This window comes from Solanum dulcamara, chromosome 5 (genome assembly GCF_947179165.1).
Source record: "Solanum dulcamara chromosome 5, daSolDulc1.2, whole genome shotgun sequence".
Taxonomy (NCBI): Eukaryota; Viridiplantae; Streptophyta; class Magnoliopsida; order Solanales; family Solanaceae; genus Solanum; species Solanum dulcamara.
The window spans coordinates 68,322,245-68,344,117 of NC_077241.1; the positions used below are offsets into that span (position 1 = coordinate 68,322,245).

General features: G+C 34.4%; 1 protein-coding gene across 5 annotated transcripts; it reads right to left on the reverse strand.

Annotated features, from left to right (window-relative positions):
- Positions 1-317: 317 nt before the first annotated feature.
- Positions 318-18,287, reverse strand: LOC129889472 (pentatricopeptide repeat-containing protein At5g24830-like). Of its 5 annotated transcripts, XM_055964775.1 has the most exons (12): positions 18,062-18,287; positions 17,829-17,974; positions 17,585-17,743; positions 13,577-15,154; positions 13,291-13,367; positions 12,810-12,895; positions 6,135-6,316; positions 5,996-6,053; positions 3,128-3,308; positions 1,852-2,047; positions 849-904; positions 318-745 (listed from the first exon to the last, which is right to left on the reverse strand). In XM_055964775.1, exons 1-4 carry the CDS (start codon positions 18,068-18,070, stop codon positions 13,732-13,734), a joined length of 1,737 nt encoding a protein of 578 aa, XP_055820750.1. In that variant the 5' UTR covers positions 18,071-18,287; the 3' UTR covers positions 318-745; positions 849-904; positions 1,852-2,047; positions 3,128-3,308; positions 5,996-6,053; positions 6,135-6,316; positions 12,810-12,895; positions 13,291-13,367; positions 13,577-13,731. The 5 variants fall into 5 exon arrangements, with proteins under 5 accessions (XP_055820750.1, XP_055820752.1, XP_055820751.1 ...); XM_055964777.1 differs by lacking the exons at positions 5,996-6,053; positions 6,135-6,316 and having other exon boundaries at positions 1,852-1,894; positions 2,025-2,047; XM_055964776.1 differs by lacking the exon at positions 6,135-6,316.
- Positions 18,288-21,873: the final 3,586 nt, after the last annotated feature.

Below are 21,873 nucleotides of genomic sequence, written 5' to 3' on the forward strand. Positions count from 1 at the left end.
AAGGACTAGAAAGAAACACCAACACAACATTTCTGTCAATATATGGAGGAAAAGTGAAACAATCAAAACTTCAAAGTACCAAGTAGTTTAATTGTCGTACTACATAGGACTATTATTAATGGATACTGATCTAAGCTTCAATTAGTTCGGGTATTTCCCATACATTCAACTCCTTTCAAACCCCACTCATTTCTTTGCTAGGTGAATTCATGATTAGATTGGTATAATCTCATATGGATTTAACAATTTAAGCTTCACTACGACAAATAGATTTTAAACCTTCAATCACTCCAAATAAAAAATTGAATCTCCAAAAATGCAATAATGGTAGGTTTCAACAATTTTCCTTGACATATTCAAATCTCAAATGCTACAAGACGAGTTAATTTTAGCTCTAATAAAATCAGCAAGTCAGGTTTTGAATTCCAATTCGTTTTACAGCTCCATCGTTGTAGAATAAGAAGCCTTGTGATAGAATTTTGCATTTGGTCACTCTCAAAATTCTAGTTTTGTTCTAAGGAGCATTGTGATTTTTTATTTTTTTCGCATTTGATCATCTATAGTCCCGTTAATCATTCATTATATAGTTATTCCATGAACGTCAATGATACCAGGAGGGAATTGGGGGGGGGGGTGCTGTTGCCACTCTCACTGCCACTTTTGCTACTGCAGTGACATTCACATGAAGGATAAACAATGGCACAACGAGGGGAATTTGACCCAGTGGTTTGACATGTTGCAGGATCTGTGGAAAGTAACATTAAGATCAATAGCAGAACAGAAACTTAGAATAACACAAATAATCGCAGCACATGCATGAGGATGTCAAAGATTTGTTATACTTATACCTAGAGGCAACTTCAAGCTCTTAACACAACACGTACCATAGGCCTCATACTTACTCCTGCAAAACACGCGAAGTTAAATTGGGCTCTTGAACTATGAAAATAGACACATTACAATCTTAAGTCGTCATAAGCATTTGCAATTACATATACATACATGCTTCCAAGGGGATCATCATACCCGGCTGGTCCTATCCCCCTCACTTTGAAAATTCTAAAATTGCTAGCCAGCATAAATATGTAACTCTAGAGGAAAGGCACCACTACAGGTATGAATATAATACAGGTGAGAAGCATCAATGTCTACATTCTATTGAAATTGTCCCCACCATTATAGGATCAGCGTGTCTTCAGAATCTAAAGTAATCCATTGAAAATATTGCCGTAATGGATTGTAATGAGGAAAGTAACACAAGTACTTATGTGCTTCTCAAACACTTGTATGGGCACACCAATATCCTTTTCCATATATGAAACATGCCCCAAAAGAATGCCAGAGAAACGGGAAGGGGTAGATGCTGTTAAGGAGAAGAAGATGGCAGCAAAAGGAAGTGAGACACCAACGGGGAGGAAGGAGAGAAATGTGGATAGGGAATAGGGAAAGAAACCAGATATGAGTGATCCGGGAAAACATTGGATGGGCAGTAATTCACTGGCGCAGAGATGAAAATTACAATCTCTGATAGGAAAGAAAATAGAGAAATGGGAAAAGCATGTACCCTAGACCCACCTATATTGGAAGGAAGAAATTAGTCATTTGAACCTTATCCTGAGAGATTACCAGATTCCTTTCCACGCCTTCAAGACAAGATAGAACCGGAAACAACAGATAAGAATTTCAACGCAGACTTTAATATGCTAAGAAATGTGGTACAAAATAATCCAAATCCTATTCTGGCTACCAGAAAATCTTCTTGAGTACTACAATTTACAAGTCATCAAGTTAAGCAAATATATTGGGCACACCAGAAACAGTTAGGAGAATGACCAAATGAGAACAGCTTACCTCCACATGGATACCTGGTCAGCAGTTCAGTTTCAGCTGCCCTCTGCATGGCACGATTAGACATGAAATTATCAGAAATGAACAAAGAAAGAACCAAACCATTCACTTTTGGAGTATTTCTGAATTATTGCCCCAAAGTAGTGGCTTAGAAGTTGAAGAGCTGGAGTGACAACCTCAGGACCACAGGTTTGGATCCCTGCAAAGGTAATACTAGGGAATTTTCACCATCTATACAGTACATTTGAGTATTATGACAAGAAGTCCATATCTTAAGGCTTCTCTCTTATTGTCTAAGCACAAGTTGATGCCCTTCATGCAATTTTAATGAGAGACCATTCGGATTAGTTGAATTCGAGTAGCTTTTAAGCATTGCATGCTAAAAAGCACATTTTAAAGTGTTAGAGCTAATTTATGAAAAGTATTACGAGTTTGGATAAGTATTACAACTGAAAATAAAAGCCGTTGATATGATTGTAAAAAAAAACTGCTGATAAATGCTTTTCCTGTTAAAACGAACGAGATGCCCTTAAGAGTTTTTTTAACACTAAAAACGAACTGATTATTGCAACAATTTTATAAGTTAAATTAAGTTAAGTCTCGATTCGGTAAGTTACAAATAGATTACATAAACTTATTCTTAATAAATATGAATAAAGGGCAGCCCGGTGCACTAAAGCTCCCGCTATGCGCGGGGTCCGGGGAAGGGCCTGACCAGGACCCCGCGCGTAGCGGGAGCTTTAGTGCACCGGGCTGCCCTTTATTCATATTTATTAAGAATAAGTTTATGTAATCTATTTGTAACTTACCGAATCGAGACATAACTTAATAAATATGAATCATTTATCCAAATAACAAATAATGACATAATATTGATTTACATCCAAGGGGCATGGCTAGTGGTCAATGGAATGGCTTGAGAACCCATGAGATCTTCATTTTCAACATAATTACATAAGTACCTCAGCACTGAAGCATTTCAACATGGTCAGATACGAAAAAGTAGATGAAAATAAGACCATACAGTAGCTATGCTATTTTAAGCCTTTATCTAGTAGTTTAGATGAGTAAGGCACTTGCAGGCAAGGAATTGAGGATATATAAAATGCTTCCCTTTGTGTGGATGAAGATGGTTTCATAAGAAATCAGCCGCCTCATGGATGTAGAGGTTACAGTTACAAAAACAAATAAGAGGTGGCCACATAGTAGTCCAAGCAACAAAAGAAGGAAGTAGCAAAATAAAGAAAGAGGTTAGCTTAAAAGCACTTTTGAGGCTTACCAAACACCAAAAATAAGCCGAAATGTGCTTTTAATCTGGTTTGACCAGCTTTTAAGCTAATCCAAACACCCTCTGAGTCACTTGATAGTTTTGGGCTAATACATTTCCTTCATAATAACCCTATAACAGGTAGTTTGCAACACCAGAGTCAGCAGCAGGATGTAAACAGACCATTTAACACCTGCACACAGAAATGAATCACACAGAACAGTGTTAATGACCCAATCCAACATAAAAGATATTAGGATTTACCTTCTGCATACAATTTTCCTTTCTGCTAAAATAATGCATCATCAATTAAAATGAAGATACAAGGTTCAACAAATACAGCAGAAAGACCACAGATTATACTATCTTTACAAACTCCTCCTGTTTGAATATGCATACAGATAAAGAAGTTGAAATCTGACTAGACTTTTTTCTCCTTTCTAATAAACTAATAGTTGCATGTGTACCTAAATACGATTTTTGCAAAGATACCCGGGCTCTAAAAAAAATCAACAAATCTAACCCATTTTTGTTATGCAAAGATTCACAATAATCTGGTATGATGTAAAATGTAATGTAAATATCTAAAATGTGATTGTTTTACATTAAGGACCTCTTAGCGAAAACATTTGAAAATCCTAGAATCATGTGAGCTAAATTGTAGTATTTTGAGTCGTCTCGCATCTCAGATACATGAACGTTTGGCAAATGCTACCAATTTGTAAGGTCTGCGTACACTCTATCCTCCCCAGACCGCATCACTGGGTATTTTACATGTCTTGTAACTCTTTCTTTGATCATTAGGAAATGGCTCTCATAACTCTTCCTACACATAATGTATCAATTAGGATCTTTTTCTTTTTCCAAGGTAAAGTAATGAATCAATTAGGATTTTACGGACCATTGTGGCTCTCACATGCAACAAGCTTCTGATATCCACTCTAACAAAAATAACATTTATTTAAGTGAGACCTTCACTCTAAAAAAAAGGCTTGACAAGCATTTCCTTTGTGAAAGTTGGAACGAGGAAGGTAAAACCAAAAATAAGCTGAGATCTATTAGGGGTCAAAATTACATGTCATTGTAAAAGTTCATTACTGAGACAAGACAAGCGGACTGTGAGATTAGTCATTTCTCTGAATTCAAATTGAATGGAGAGGGCAATTCCAAAACAAGGAAAATCATCTTATTTACCAAAATAAAAGATGGTGGAATAGTTAAAACTCAAGCAGAAAATTTTAGTAAATTCACCGATACAGTTTGCGAGCAATGGTTGCAACAATCTAAGGGGCTTCAAGAATCTGAATTAGGTTGCCTACTTTCTATCAGTTGGAATAAATAATGATAAACCTACAAAATAAGTTTGTTATACTCATATGTGGTGTATTTTCCACAGTCCTATTGATCATTGCATTCCACTAGCTAGTTGAAGACACTTGTTGGTGCTAATAGCCTTAATCCACAAATCTGACAATAGAAAAGAACTTCTCATCGACTTATTTAGTACGCCCTACAACATCAACAACAACATACCCAATATAATCCCACAAAGTGGGTTATTTAGTACTCCCTGCGTCCCAAAATTTTTGTGCTTTTTCCTTTTTAGTCAATCCCAAAACAACGAAATCTTTCTATGTTTAGTCACAATTTAACTTTAAACTTCTGATTTACCCTTAATGAGATAATTTATAGCCACAGAAATTTTGATGCCTTGTTTTAGACCACAAGTTTCAACAATCTTTCTTTTTTGTGCCAGTCAAACACCTTCACATAAATTGGGATGTTGGGAGTAACAATGTACAACAAGTGGTCCTTATACTATAAGGAATCTTAGGCTGTGTACATGATAGCTAATTAAGGGTGGAAAAATCAAACCCAATCCGCCCAACCCGTTTGAGTTTGGGTTGGTAATTGACTCGCCCATTCATTAGCTCAACCCATTAAAAAATGGGTTGATATGTAACCCGAATTGGTTCATGAGCAATTTTGTTAAAATATTTTTAAAATATGTTTTTTTCCAATTTGATAGTTATATATAGCCATAATAAAGAAAAAAAATAATTTTATTAGGTACTAAAATAGTTTAAAAGAACAAATAAAATAATTAAGCTTAGTAAAAATTGGGTTGGGTTGGGTCTTAACCCGTTATATAACCCATTACCCAACCCGTTTTGACCCAAACAAATTTGGGTTGAGTTTTGACCCAGTGGTTGTCTTGACCTAGTTATTGTCTTAACCCATTATGACCCGCCCAAACTTGACCCATTTCGCCCAACTGGCATCCCTATAGATAATCAATATCTGCACTAAAAGGTAAATACATATCGTACAGTTTGCACAAAATATCATACATATAGTATCATAGAACATTCTACAAGATTTTCCTTATTCGAGTCCCATGAATCTAGATCGGTAAAGATCTTCATGCATGAACTTCTGATATTCTAAGAGGCTCCCTCAAACTCAAAAAGGAGAAACCAATTTGAGTTTGCGAATTTCGAAAATATAGTAAGTTGAGACTGAAATATTTTCTAGAATAACATGAGTCACACCCCAAAAAAGGCAATGTTGGAATTCTTTGAGCAGGAAAGTCATTTGGCAACAACACAAAGAATGAAAGTGTCTCTGGTACTATACACGAAAAGGAATCTTTTCCCAATAATCAAAAAGACATGGTATTTGGAGCAAATATCAACAAAATTATCAGTGTAACTTGAATTGGAATAAGCTGAACAATAACAAAAAATTTAAGATCTAGAGGGGTAATGGTCATGTAAAAACTAGCAACGACGGTCGCAAATAGATCAATCACATCGCAGTGGTCATCCAAGCGATGCGCGATGCTTAAACGAACTTGGAGTGAGGAGCGGCAAAACATACCAAATAGTAGCGATGGATGAATCGCCATCAATGAGAGAAGCGAAGCCTGCATGATCATCTGGAGAATAGAGGTAGAGACTTATGAAGAGATGAGCGATGCCAAACATCGAAAGGAAAAATAACAAACACAACAACATACCCAGTAAAATCCCACAAGATGAAAACATTTGTTGGGTGAAGGCACATATTGGTGATTGGCCTTGAGCTTATTTTTCCAAAAAGAGAGATCTCGAGATGAAGATTGCCCAAAATCATATAACCAGACAACTCGCTCCATATTGGACCAATAAGTGGAAAAAATCCACACCACAAACGCCTCTCCTTGATCACCAAAAACGTGGATAAGATAATGTCAGGGTCCAATATTGGGTAAACCAAAAATTGAGATTGGATCGACCCTGCTACATATGAAAAAATTGAACCTTCGGCCTAACTCAACCCTCAAAGCTAGCTTGAGGTAATTATTTCCCTCGATGCAACGAGAGCAATCTAATAAGTAAAACTTAGGTAGTCCAAAAATATCCAAATACAATTTTTCCTACCAAGAAAAAGTTTGGCCACGGTTGACATCGTAACTGCCACTAATGACATTATGCCATCGACAATTTATTGTTGACCTATTTTGAGAATCCAATAAATCATTTGCTATCAACAATAGGTCAGTTACCACAAAATTACTCATAAGTTCTACCTATATTTATCTCTTAGGGGCATTAGTTAAAGACCACCAAGTGGAGCAACCAACTAGAAGAAAAATCAAAGTGGTTATATGACTAATTGAAATGATGAACTATAATACTACTTAAGTTGTATTTGAGATCCTCACATTTGCACAGAATGGCAAGGGAGGAAATGTTCACAAAGTTTTTGCAAATTCCAAAAAATGTTCTTGTGGCAAATGGGTAAATTATCATGTCTTGCTCGCATGCAATTAAATTTTGTGGTGTTCGTGGTATCGAGCCAAAAACTTATGTGAGCAAATACTACATCATGAAGTATCACAAGCGAACCTATAGTGGTACTTTTGCGTCCGTGGGAGATCAAGTTTATTGGCTGCCTACCTCATTTTCTTTGGTTGCAAATACTGAATATTTGTTGCATCTAGTCAACAATCAAAAACATGACGAAAGAATGATATGGACATTGCTCTAGCTCTCATGTCAAGAAAGTGTAGTATTTGCAAGCAAACGGGACACACCAAGGCTCATTGTCCTCGTAGAAATCCATTGTAAAATATATGTATTTAAATTATTGTGTTTATTTTTATGAATCTAAAAATTCAACTACTTTTATGTTTATATTTATAATCTAAATCTACATTTATAATCAATTTATTATTATAAATGAGTTTCATTTATAACATATAACATTAATACATACGTTATACATTACACATTTACACTAGTAAAAACAAACAATCGAAATCAATAATTATAGGGAAAAGGCATATATTCGCCGCCCCCCATCGAAGTTGTATCGAAAAGTCAGTGACACACTTAAACTATCATTGCGACCTATTACACACCTAAACTACCTAAAAAAAGTGAAATTATTACCCGCCTAAACGCATAACACCATTCTCATAGTATGTGGTGTATTACACTCGCTGTCACGGGGTGCCATGTCATCACCACGTCAGAAATTATAATTTTTTATATTTTTTTCTTTTCTTTCTTTATTAATTAACTTTACTTTTATTAACTATATTTTATACTAATTAACTCCGATTTTTTATAATTTTTTTTCTTTTCTTTTATTAACTATATTTTATACTAATTAACTCTGATTTTTTATAATTTTTTTTCTTTTCTTTTATTAACTATATTTTATACTAATTAGTTCCTAATTAATTATTAACCACCCATCCGATTTTTTATATTTCTTTTCTTTTCTTTTCTTTATTAATTAACTTTTTTTTATTAACTATATTTTATACTAATTAACTCCTAATTAATTATTAACTACCCACCCGACTTTTTATATTTTTTCTTGTTTTTTCTTTATTAATTAACTTTTTTTTATCAACTATATTTTATACTAATTAACTCTTAATTAATTATTAACCACCCATCCGACCCCCTCCCAAACCCCAATCGTCTTCTCCACCAAAATGGGGAGAAGAATTATTCTTCTTCTTAATGGGTTTTAAAAAGAAAAAATATCAAAATTCAAAATGAGGAGTAAATAGAGGTAGGTGTGAAGAAGAAAGGAAGCGGGGGTGGGGTGATTTTGCTTTTTTAATTTTTTTAACTTTAATGGGTTTTGAAAGAAAACAAATCAAGATTCAAAATGGGAGTAAATAGAGGTGGGTGTGAAGAAGAGGAGGGTAGGTGGGTGTGAAGAAGAAGAGGGTAGGTGGATGTGAAGAAGAAAGGATGTGGGGATGGGATGATTTTGTTTTTTTAATTTTTTTTACTTTAAAAAATTTCTGACGCGCTGCTCCTTTTTGTTTTGCCACGTCAGTTGTAAGGGGGTAATAATTTCACTTTTAGGTACTTTAGGTGTGTAATAGGTCGCCACAATTTCAACTTCATCATTTATACCACAATTTGAACTTGTGTATGCTCAATCAAAGATAATTGATTCATACAACACTACGGCACACCAAAATTTAGTGTTTCTGGTAAATATTTTTGAAGACCTATCCAATCTTTTAAATATTGGATATACAGGATAGGTAGAATCTCTATGTAAATTTTGATTTTCTAGTAACTTCCAATGCTCTTCTTCATTTACTCCTTTATAGTTAAGATCGTCTAATGCACGAAAGAGATGTAATGATTCATTCATTTCATCAATTTCCTTCGACAAGTTTGATAAGTTGCAGACACTGCTTTTGGAATGACCAAACCATGCCAACGACATAAAACTTCGTAATCGCACCTCTTAAAATATAATTTCATCCCAAATAATAAAATCATCTATTTTAGAAGAGTATGCTTCTCCCTCAATAATGTGTCCAGCAACTTGTAAATCATAATAAATATCAATGAGTTTATTTTCTAGTGGACGAATTCTGCCATACCATTTTTTTTCCAGATATATCAGTATAGCACCCAAATACCTTTTTAGGGACCTTAGGGACTTTTCTATTTTTATTTTTGTTCGTAATATCAAACCAACTTTGCAGCTGGATTTTTCTTTGTATGATTGAAAATACAGCATTTCAAAATAAACATGAGACGTCTATTTATAATACCATAAAAGAGTCGGATATACATAATTTAAAAAATTTTGCAGTGTTGAATCAAATCAATAATGCAAAGATTCACTACAAAAGTTTATAAAAGTTAAAGCAAGTCGCACAAGGCCATGTGCCTTACTTTAGGACTTTGGCACAGAATCTTTGCAGTGTTGACTGCAATTTTTTTAAAATAAACATGTAAGTCACACTGCCACTTGCAACTTGTAAAAATAAACATGTAAGTCACACTGCCACTTGCAACTTGTAAGTCGCACAGTGTTATGCGACTTGTAAGTCGCACACTGTCTTGCGACTTTCTGCTAAATCCTACTATATATATGTGCTACTTTCATTTGATCTATTTCACATAAAATATTCCAACTATAACTTATTTCTATTAACACGTCTTTTTTTCATATGAAATTTCCATCAATAATTACTTGTGTTAGATGCAATTCGGAAAAGAATGAAAAATTACTTCTGGAAATAAGATGTTCAATTTACAGCAAAATCGTTTTGATGAAAACAATCATATTATGTCTTTTGTTGCAAGATGAAGAAGCTAGAATGTCTTTTATTACAAGGCAAAGAAGCTAGAAGGTATGTTTGCATACATTCAGCGAAGACATGGTTGTTATCCTCATAAAAATCATGTTATAAATAAATTTTAAAACCTTCTGGCAGCGGCTAAAGCGATGAAAAGGTTTAAGATATTCTTAAAGTTGCTAGTCAAATATTCAAACAAGTTAGGTATTTCAATAGTATCTGGCAGCGGCTGAGGTTATGAAGACAATGAAGATATTCTTAAACGTGTTATGATTAAGACTACAACGAATAGAAAAGTCAAATATTCGAACAAGTTAGGTGTTTCATAATAGAACTACCTTATGAATTTTTTTCTAATTTCATTTTAAGGTAGGATGATATCACTTTTTATGTTTACAATACAAAGCAAAATGAGTTGATCAACTATAAAATATTATCCTTTATTATAAGTTTCCTATTATGTTTTTAATAATCACTTTAACTGTTAATATATAACTGTATTATTTGTAGAGTTAATTAAGATTAAGTGTATTCATTCTATTAATGAAAAGTTTATTACTGTTAAATTTGTATTTGTGGATGAAAAAATTTAGAAAGAGTTTGTCATTTTACATAGCTTAAATAAGAAAAATAATTAATACACAATATTTAGTTGGTTTCGAAATCCTAAATATTAGGGAATCATTAAATTATTATTTTTCTATTTCTAAAAAATAGTCGTACTTTTAATTTTATACAACCAAATGTAAAATACCTATTAATCATTTAATATTTGTGAAACCAAAAAAATAAATTATGTTATTTCAAACATCGTTTAGAACATCTATGAATTTTAGTGTCAAAGGTGAATTTTGTTCGAATTCAATAAATTTCTAATCTACTATAGAACAAAACTTGAATTTTGTATTTAACCCTAATTTTAAATTATTTTTTTGAAAAGAAAGTTAATAAAACAAGAGAAAACTATACAAAACAAACCAAGGGAGTAAACTATTTACTTAAACTGGACCTACCCCAACTTATTTATCCTGATTGGACCAAAGTAATTATAGCACTGCCCCGCCCCTTTTTCACGTGATCGGACCCATTTCCATCTTCGCGTGACCTTGATAATACTTTCAGAGTATATATATACTATGATGGTATCAAGAAATAATTGAGGAGTGTTTTTACTGCAGTGTTTTTCCTTTCATAATACTATCAGAATATATATACACTCATATATACTCTAATGGTATCAAGAAATAATTGGACAATTTATCCAGTAATAAATTGTTTTTTGCTCCTTGATAATAGCACAGTATATATATACTCTGAAGGTATCAAGGACAGTTAAACATTTTAACTGCAATGTTATTCAGACCTTGATACCTTCATGATACTGTCAGAATATATATATATTATGATAGTATCAAGAAATAATGGGCTAGTGTTTTTCCCTTCATGATATATATATTCTGATGGTATCAAGAAGTAATTGAGCAGTGTCTTTCACTACAATGTTTTTTCCTTGATGACGCGCGCGAACTAGTTGATTTTTCTTGATGACGCGCGCAAACTCTTTTTTGGGGACTGAAAGTAATGGGGTATCCAATGGTAAATAGTTTTCCCTTTTTGGGGTATAACAATAATTATCCCATAAAACAACTATAAATCACAATAATTAACAATTTAAAATGCAATAACACATATTTTAATTATAACAAGATTTTTTTTTTACATACAATAAAAAATTGCATTGAGGGAAATTTGGATACGAACTTGCATGTCCTTATGAAAATAATTTACAATTTTTTAGTAGAATGTGAAAAATAAGACAAGGTATTTAAAGGGAAAAAATAAAATATGATTTTAATTTATGTAAGTTAAATCTATTCTTTCAATACTAACTTGATTAATTCAATCGAAAAAATTTAAAAAAATTAAACTAAAACTAAAATTAGAACTAAATATAAGTAAAAACTTATTTATAAAAAATATTTGGGCTTGGGGTGGGCAATGGGGTAGGTTGGGGTGGGGGTGGGGTGGGAAGAAGGAACAGAGGCCCACAACTCAAGGTAAGTCATAGGGCTCCTTGCGCCTTGTAAGTCACATGGGGCCATGTGCCTTACCCTAAATGTTGCACCGACGGACGTTACGGGAAAAAGGGCAAGTCGCATGGCCTCATGCGTTTTTGCCTTTTTGGTATCATCCCAAAATCCGTTGCCCTTATGGAATTTTTGCAAAAAAAAATTGCCCTTTTGGCTCTGGACTCCATGTTTTATGTCTTATAACTAGGGGTGGGCATAAATACTGAAAAATCAAACCGAACCGAACTAATTCGGTTCTTCGGTTCAGTTTCGATTCTAAAACTTAGGTATTCTCTTCGGTTCTCGATCTTAGGATCCCGGTTGTTCGGTTTAACCGAATTTTTATAGCATGAATTCAAAAAATGAAAGTACTAAAGTAGAAGCCCAAAAATTTAAGATCCTAGCTCATCCCTCTTTCCTAATAGTTTAAAGCAAACAAAACTCCTCTCTCATTGTCAGCCAAAGACCCCCTCTCTCTCTACTCTTCATTTTTCTGCTGGTTGGGAAGACTGAAGAGGACAAATACAAGGGACAAATAATCCAGATTGCTTCAACACATAAAATTCATTAAAAAGACAGCAACCAAACTCCTCTCTCATTGTCGAATCTGAACTTTTAGAGTTAGTGGATATGGATAGGTAAAATCTGAACTTTTAGATTTTTGTGCTCTTCTAATTATTCACGATTTTGATTTTTGAGTAAAATCAGATTGTAAGCAAAAAACCAAAGAACCGAATCAACTGAACTAAATTAGAAAAAACCGAACCAAACTAATTCAGTTCGGTGTTCGGTATGAATTATTGAAGAACCGAAGAATCGAACGCCCACCCCTACCTACCACCACACAAATGTTGGAAGATGTCACCCCTACCTATCACCACACAAATGTTGGAAGATGTCTATGACCCAAGTTCCAAAAATATCCTTTCTTTCTTAACTCCTTACTTATTCAAGCTTTGTCACATGAATTGAAATGCAAGGAGTATAAATGTAGAGAATAGAAACTAGCTAATACCTTCTTTTGCAGCAACTCCGATTGCATTTATGTTGGCTGTTTAATTTTATACATGTATGAGTTAGAGCCAAAGCCACCCAAGAGATCTGCAAAATAAGTTACCTCAAAACTTATAACTTACACACACAAAAAAAAAGCGAACATTGCACTAGACTCATGTGAAGTAATACAGTATTTAAGATCACATAGCGGTAGCTCACAGAAGTAAACCTCATGGAATTGGATATAGTAATGGGTTAATGGCAACTTTATATAGAGAAGTAAAGGAGAATGTTACAGGACCCTAAAAGAGTAAGTAGACTTCATTAGAAGGGAAGTTCTCAGCAGAAATATTTTTCAGTATTCAAACACCAAAAATAAGTTGGAAAAGATTTTCCTTCATATCAAACACACACCCAAAGACACAGCATCATGTGAAAACTTTTTGATAATGGCACTGAAGAACTTATTCAGAGATTTTCAATAAAGACAAGAGGAGTACCTTTTCACGTAGCTCTGAGAGTCATTCAGAGTCTGTTTTTTCGTTAGTTAAGTCTTCAATAGAGCTCCGCCTCTCACCTTCACAGTTACACTACGACATTAAATTGGGATGAAAAAAGAAAATGTTTTCCGGAAGGAAGTCACAGAGAATATTATAAGTCATGCTAGCTTAATCTTTATGCCCAATCAAACAAATCAGAAAGTGGGTAGGAGGCAGTAACTAAACTACAGTTAAACTAAGATTACATTGCATTCCAAAAGGCTAAAGTAACAGCACAGAAACATACCTCCGGGAGACAAAGACAAACGCTGCTATGAGGGCAATGCTTCTGGACCTAAAATCTGTCAGCCAATCAGTGCAAAGCCTGAAGAAGTTGTCTCTTCTGGAATAAATACAAATAGAGTAGCTCTTAACTTCACAACAATTCCTGGGGAAGCATTCTCATCTAGGCATTGTCACTAACCACTTTTGGTAAAGGTCAAAGACTTTATTAAATTCTCTCCTTCGACAGTATCTTTTCATGAGTACTAAAAAGGGAACATGATCAACTGCTAAACCAGATCCCAGTAACTTGCCAAGGAGCTTGTCTGCCTCTGTCATCATACCTTGTAGACAATACCACTTAAGTAGTTCCGTGTAAGTAATTACATCTGGCTGACAACCTTTTCTCAACATCTCATCATGTAACTTAAGTGCTAAGTGAATCAGGCCAAGATTACAAGCACCACCGATCAACAGATTGTAAGTAACTGAATCAGGGTGAAGACCATATAAAAGCATCTCTTTCTCCAGGGACTGAGCTGCAAAAAGATTTCCTAACTTTATCTGTGTATAAATTAATGCATTATATGTATATATGTTTGGTAGAACACCATTTGCAACCATTTTGTCTCTAATATATGAAGCTTTTTGTATATCTCCACATCTTCCATAACCATCAATAATAACATTCCAAACAAGTGGTTCAGGTATAATAGAATTCTCTAACATGTAATCAAGAAAACAATTGGCTCTATCAATCTCCCTGTTAATACATAGGGCCTGTATTATCATTTTGTACGTAATTTGATCTGGGATGACACCCATTCTTCTCATAACATCATAGATATAACAAGCATCCCTGGTCATTCCCTTTTTACAAAGTGCTCCAACAATAGTGTTGTACGAATAAACATCTGGAACGAAACCAAGCTTTAGCATTTCACAACAATACTTATATGCAGTGCCCACATCATGGCTCATACAGAATCCATGGACAACAACATTGTAAGAAACTTTATCGACTTTCGTACCCTCTTTTAACATCCTCTCCCAAAAAGCAAGGGCCTGATCAGTATCTCCATTTTTAAAACAGCCATCCATCATTATAGTTGATGTAATCAAATCTGGGCTCCCCCCCTCATAATTTTTGCTTAGTAATTTATGAAAAAGCTTTTTCGCCTCCTCCACCAAGCCCTTCTTACAAAGCGCATGAACAAGGATATTACAAGTAACTCTGTTTGGCATAATTCCATGGTTGGCCATGGTAGAAAAGGTTTTTAGAGCTTTATCGAAATCATTCATGAGACAATAACCCCTTATCAAAGAGTTGTACGTAGCACAAGAGGGAGAAGGACCCCTACATAACATACCTCTAACAATCCATTCTGCCTTCTCCAATTCACCCTTTTTGCACAGTCCATTGATGAGGTAATTATGTGTGATAATATGAGGAACAAAACTATTTTGTATCATGTTGCACCAAAGAGATAAAGCTTCTCCCAGTTTACCATCCAGACACATTGCTCTAATAACATATGCATCTTTATCAAAATTTATTCCCAAGGTGCAGTTATCAATGCCTTCTGCTGAGGATATTCTTTCCCTGCAAAACTCACGTAATTTCCTTTAAGAATATTTTCTTCTTTTTTTTGAGAATTTAAAGGAATTAGCAAATATGTTAATAAATGATGTGGCTGCTGAGCTTCTTTTTTAAGTCGATAATATCTTTAAAGTAATTTCCCTTAAAGATATTAGGGATTTGAAAAAGAAGCCAAAAGGTTTAACTTCAATAAGAAGCAGTCTACAAGCACGGGAATCGGGATTGAAGTTAAAGATCCATTGACATTACATGACAAAAGAAAAGTAAATCTTCTCTCCTATTTAATGACTTTGTCCTTGGAAAGAAAGATGGAAGCGCAAAATCTGGACTTAAACATCTATATGGGACTAAGAAAAGTTATATGGGGAAAACACAAACAAGTTAGCTGTTTAGACATCAGCAAGGACATTTATTCAAAGTGTAGTCTATACAAGCAGCAATTACAAAATAGGCCAGTAATCTCCAAACCCCTAATAGTTTTTAAGGAAATTCCTCTATTTTAGTGTGCCTATTTTTAATTTAATCTTGTGGTATATCAACATAAAGCTAAAGCTCAGTTCAGGCATCATGAGGTCATTGAGAAAATGTGGATAAAAAAACAGGAAGAAAAAAAAAGGACCCATACAGACCACTCTTCCATGAGCCTCCCCCCCCCCCCCGGCCCCGGCCCCTCCCAAACCAAAGCTCATGGAAACTAGTCAGGATGAAACTTCCCTTGAGAATGACTCACATTGTCAGTTTGAGTGTTTGACACCACTACAGATTATTTCCTTGTCAATCACCAATGAATGCTTGCTTCAAGAATTTGATTTATAGCTGCTTCTAAAATTAAATTTTCTTGAATTATACTTTCTTTCATATTTTGGATTTATTGACATGATTTAAACGGATAGAGCCCATTGTTATAACTTAATTAGGAAACAGTTCTGTTGACCTCTTATTAGAGTTGAACATTAAAAATCATCTAGAAGTTACAAACTTTACATTTAGGTTAGTAGAGAATAAAATTCTCATCCACGAGCCAGAGAGATACCAATCAATGTACATTCTCCACAATGCATGAAGGGACTGAAGGCAACAGTTTTCAACTTATTATTCACTTTGATATCATTCTTTAAACAGAATATTCTTACTCCATCAATTTCAACTATTATAGAATACTACTAAAGGTTGTTCAAACTTTAATTTGACATCTTACCTACTATGAATTATTTCACCTTGTCACACTTTAAAGAACTACCACATACATTTATCATTCTCTAAAAGTTATCTTATCATAAATAAGCTCTATGTAATATACAAACTTAGTACTCTTAATAACTGTTCAGCTCAAACTAGGTCTACTTAATTGGAACAGAGGAGGCGATTTCTAAAAGAAGACCCCGAAAAGTTAGATGTGACAACTTTATCTATTACCACTCCCCAAAATTCTTAACCCGTGTCTAGAATTCCCTCCTCAAGACCATGTTAACTCCCTTATCTAGTTAACTACTGCAAATGAATCTAAATAACATCCAAAGGTAGTTTGGCAGGGCAAAAATACAGTGAACAAGTCAGCTAACTAATTCATGTTGAATACTTTAACTTAATTATTGCAATACTACAGTGCAGACGCAGTAGATAGGTACCTAAAAGAGGAAATTACTTGTTTTCATCCAATCTATAGTTTATGAACATAATTGCCCTTAAAATACAGATAACTACATCAAAAGTAAACCTGGAAAAGTCTAATCTTCTAGTAATCTTTTATTTTATTTTTTGGAAGAGGGGGGAATTGAAAAAGAAATATCTTTTTGTTGACAGTTTGTTACTTTTTTCTTATCAGATAATATAATGATGGTTGGAAGAGAAGGAAAAGGTCTCACCTTATGATCAACCTGAGGTACAGTCACGTGACTGGAGCAAGAAACAAAAAAGCATAGATTTTCAGAAATGATTCTTGATTGCATACACAATAGCATGAAACCCAATATTCACTTGCAACTCTGTGAACTAGGAAATAAGTATTTTGACGAGCATCATTTTGAGTACATTTCGGAAATTCGCCATCCTTCAAAATGATTAATTGACCAGCCTATGCAGGAGACTAAAGAAATGACAAAAGAAAACAAATGCTCCCTTTGGTCGCAATATAAGCTAGCTTGTCATCAATCAATCACCACGAGGTTCTCATGTTGACAACTACTTTGACCAAATTGCAGTTTCCTAAATCATTTTCCAAATTCAGAATTATTCTCATATCCAAATCCGTGTGATACACAGAATGCAATCATAAGCCACTTGAAACCATCAATAACAGAATCACCAGAAAGGGAATTTTTTGCTTATTAGCACTAAAAGCCCCTATTATACTTCGAAAATAAAAATTAAAAATCAACCTTATTAATTCAAAAATAAATTTAAAAAAAGACTTGGACAAACTTTCGAACAAACCTCATACTCTTCAGACGATCCAAACTATGCTTTAACATCGCATCCAACACGTTGAAACCTGCTGTCGAATCCCCTTCTCCATTTGAATCGTTCTCCTTAGACGACCAATCTTCTGATCTTTTCTCCACCCGATTCACACTTTGCACTACATTATCTTGTCTGCACATAAAATACCAAAATTATCAACTTTTCGGCAAACAAAATGAGTTGAAATATAAAACTATATGTAATCGAACAATTAAACCTCATGCCGATAACATCCAAATTAGCTTTTGAACAGAATAAATCGACAAAAGCGTGAACAATGCGATCTTTGATGACGTCTAGGGTTTGAAAACTCCCGTTCAGTATCCGAAGAAGAATTTGAGATTCCTCCGACACAAGTAATAGCTGAAAAAAATAAAATAATGAGAGCAATGTATAGAGGGGAAGGAAAAAATGAGTGCTGAATGAAGTAAAAGATTCTTGAGGATTTACGGGCTGCATTTCCCGTAAATTTGGAATGGATGAGCAGATAGAGTCGCCGGTGCGAACGTCGTCGTACGACCGGTAAAAGACGGCGGATTGGAATGCAGAGTGAAACGGTAACAATTATCCAAACAAGGTGTAAGAGTAATTAGGGAGCCAAATGCTCGGATTTGATTTTTGGCATCAGGATGAATAAATGTAGCCCCGTCTCAATTCATATTTTTGTCTTTCAACCCCCGTGTATGATTAGATATTTAAATAGACATGCATTTTAGTGTTAATTTTGATGAATTTAAGGATAATATGTGAATATCCTTGTTATAAATCATTCACATGAGTATGTAATGCAAACCCTAACATCTTGTATAATAATTGAGAGTTTGGAATAATTAAAAATGAAAGTATGAAATTAAATCTTGACTTTATATATCGAATTTTATGAATATAATTTATTAATTTACTCTCGAATTATCGATTAACCCGTTAAAAAAACCTTCAAATCGTTAAGAATCGATAATTCGATATTAAAAAAAAATAAAAATTGTTATCAAAATGCTAAACCAATAACTATTACCAATAAATAAACAACTTTTTTTTCCAATTCGAATTATTGCTTTCGGTTCGATTTTAAGCAATCCTACATTTTTTAAAAAATTTACATGAAATTAATTATTGATTATCCCATGAGCTGTGATAGAATTGAATTATATTTTGATACTTGTTAATTATGTGAACTTGATTGTGATTGATGATCCTTAGTTGTAGGATCAATTGATGAACTCATATTATATATTTGTTCATACACATTCGTACCACTCATATTATTGAATGATAATTATTGGTTGATAACACAATATTGTCTATTGAGTTATTTGTGATATTCATATCATTGTTATTTGGATAGATAATGATTTCGACAAGTGTCATCATGCAAAGTTGATGGAGAATGATTCCGACAAATGGTATTGTGTCGATGAGAAAATACAGGAAAATCTTAATATTTGCCTAAACCTCACCGAAATTCATGTCAGAGGTTGTTCAATAATTGTCCTCACTAATTAATCACCATACCCACCAATAACACTGGAGCTTATGCTTGTATGTTGTATTCCTAATCTTGTTTTACTACAACAACAAAAAGTCCCAACAAATAAACAATTCAAGTACTAGCAGAGACGATTCTCGCTCAAGCTTCAGCTATACAACATCTGTGTCAACCGGCATCCACCATTCACGAAGAACAAACAACTACACCATTTGGCCTGCCAATTGACAAGTTGTTACAGAACCACATCAGATCCATACTCAAAAAGTAGACACAAAAGGCAACAGCCATCAAAAGAGCCAAAAGGAACTAAGAATAATTGTGAGACAGGATTGAATCGTCTTCATCCTCAAGCAATCAACAGAAGTAGACAACAACAGCTCCGAAGAAGACGAGAGCCCAAACCATTAAGCGCTCTGGTCAGTTGTTTCTCCGAAGTAACTCTAGGGCTACATTGTTATCCTGCAAAGTTTCTTTGTTCTATCTATTTGTTGGGTCTTGGCTTGAGGAGTTGTAAGTTATAACCTTGCTAAATAGGTCGTCATAGCTGCAGCCACCGCCGGTAGGACTATCTCACCAGGGGAGTTTCCACCCTTACCTCTGAAAAATAATCCAGATTCACAAAATACTAAACCTAAAGAACCAAATAATACTCAGTTTGTCAATATTTTTAAACCAAAATTGACCACTAGACCACAGATTAGTGTTCCCCCAAGCCTGTAGTAATGATTCACGGAGAATCGAATATCACTTGGAAAGCATTGGAAGTCAAATCTCATATCATTCAGGAAAACCTACAATTCGCCATTATTGGCAAATTCTCGTATGGTAAATCTGACATAATGAAGTTGAGGCGAACAATACCAAGTCAATGTGAAATTAAAAGTGAGTGCACGATTGGTGTTTTGGACACAAGACATATCTTAATCAAACTCACAAGTTTGAAGGACTATGTGCATTTGCTTTCAACATCAGCCTTTTATGTGAAAGCGAGAGAGAATTATTGGCAGATGAGAACATTAAAATGGGACTCTTGGTTTGAACCAAATATTGAAACAACGATAGGAGTAGCATAGATATACTTTCCAGATCTTTCGCCTAACTTTTTTGCGAATAAGGCAATTTTCTCTATAGCTGCAACAATAGGTAAGCCACTAACGGTAGACATGGCAACGAGGAATCAGACGAGACCTAATTGTGATAAAGTCAAAATAGAAGTAGATCAGATTGCGAAATTGCCACAAAGAATTAGAATAACGAATGAAGATGGTGTGACAAGGGTCATAAAGTTTAAGTGGATCAAAGTGCAATATGACTACATGCCCAAATACTGTAAGAAATATTGCTTACAAGGACATGAGAAACACAATTGTTGGTCAATCCATCCAGAACTGTATCATTCAAGGATTGAAGAAGAGCAGAATCAAGAGGAAAAAGAACTCAAAAATAAGCAAGGAGCAAAAGGGGAAGAAAGAAGAACGTTAATGAGTGGAAAGGTAGTGGGACCAAAACACTACAACACAAGAGTGGATGGTTCGAAAGAGGAACAAATATAAAAAGGATAAATATGGGCATACAGAAGGCATGAAGGACGTACAAGATGGCAATTCATTTGCTGCATTGAGAGAAGAGAAGAACAACATGAGAAAAATGATAATACAAATAAGTTTGACGGAAGCACAAGAGAATGGGTGACAAGAAGAAAGGCAAGATGTGATAATTGTAAAGGATCAAGAAGAAGGAAAATCTAATACAAGGAAAATTGAGACACAACCAAAAAATCAAAATGACAAGGAGATAATTGCAGAGGAACAAGAGGAAGGGAAAGTTGATGCAAAACAAAATAAAGAAGAACAAGATGTAAAAGAGGGACAAAACAATGAGGAAGAGGAAATGGCTGGAATCATGGTGATTAATGAACCAAGTAATGAGAAAGTAATGCCCCTATCAATCTAGAAGGATAATCAGAAGGGATGTATTGAATCAACAAGGTTGAGTAATGAAAATAAAGATATGGCACAAAACATAGAGAAGGTAGGCATAGAAGGGAATTTATCCCCTAAACAGATAAGCAGGCTAAAAGGATCACATATCAAGCCAAAGAAGCAAAGGAGAGGAGAACTTAATGTGGCACAAACTTCTTCAAGGTCTAAGAGAACGATTATCAAAAATACTAAATATCAATGAGAGTTTTAATCGGCAATATTAGATCAGTAAACACTCAAAAGGCGTTTACTAGGCTTATTAATCTTCATAAAAGAAACCAATTTTACTTTATGGGTCTTTCAGAACCGTTTGAGGAGAAGAAAAAACTAGAGGTTTTCAGAAGAAAGCTAGGGATGAAACATGCAGTGGCAAATGTGAATGGCAAAATTTGGGCATTCATTAATGAAACACTGGAATGCTCTATAGAAGGAGATGAAGAGCAGATACTAACACTCAAACTTTAGAACCAAGAGTTGGGCACAGAAGTGATGGTATCAATTGTATATGCTAAATGTACACAAGGTGAAATACAAAGGCTATAGAAATCTATGAAAGAGTTGGCAGATAGTATCAATGCCTCTTGGCTAATAGGGGGAGATTTCAATGTAATAAGCAATGAAGAGGAGAAGCTATGGGGTCTACCAATATTCGAAAGGGAAGTTAGGGACTTTAATCATTGTATTAATGTGTGTAATCTAGAGGATAAGGAATTTAAAGAAGGTAAATACACTTGGTGGAATGGTAGAAGAGATGCCGAGTGCATTTTTAAAAGGCTAGATAGGGTGACGGG

Coding starts and splice junctions, on each gene's coding strand:
- LOC129889472 (XM_055964774.1), bottom strand. Junction 17,744..17,828: donor TTGGATGTTATCGGCATGAG/GTTTAATTGTTC, acceptor TTTTATGTGCAG/ACAAGATAATGTAGTGCAAA. Junction 15,155..17,584: donor GATCGTCTGAAGAGTATGAG/GTTTGTTCGAAA, acceptor TGAGTTTTGCAG/GGAAAGAATATCCTCAGCAG.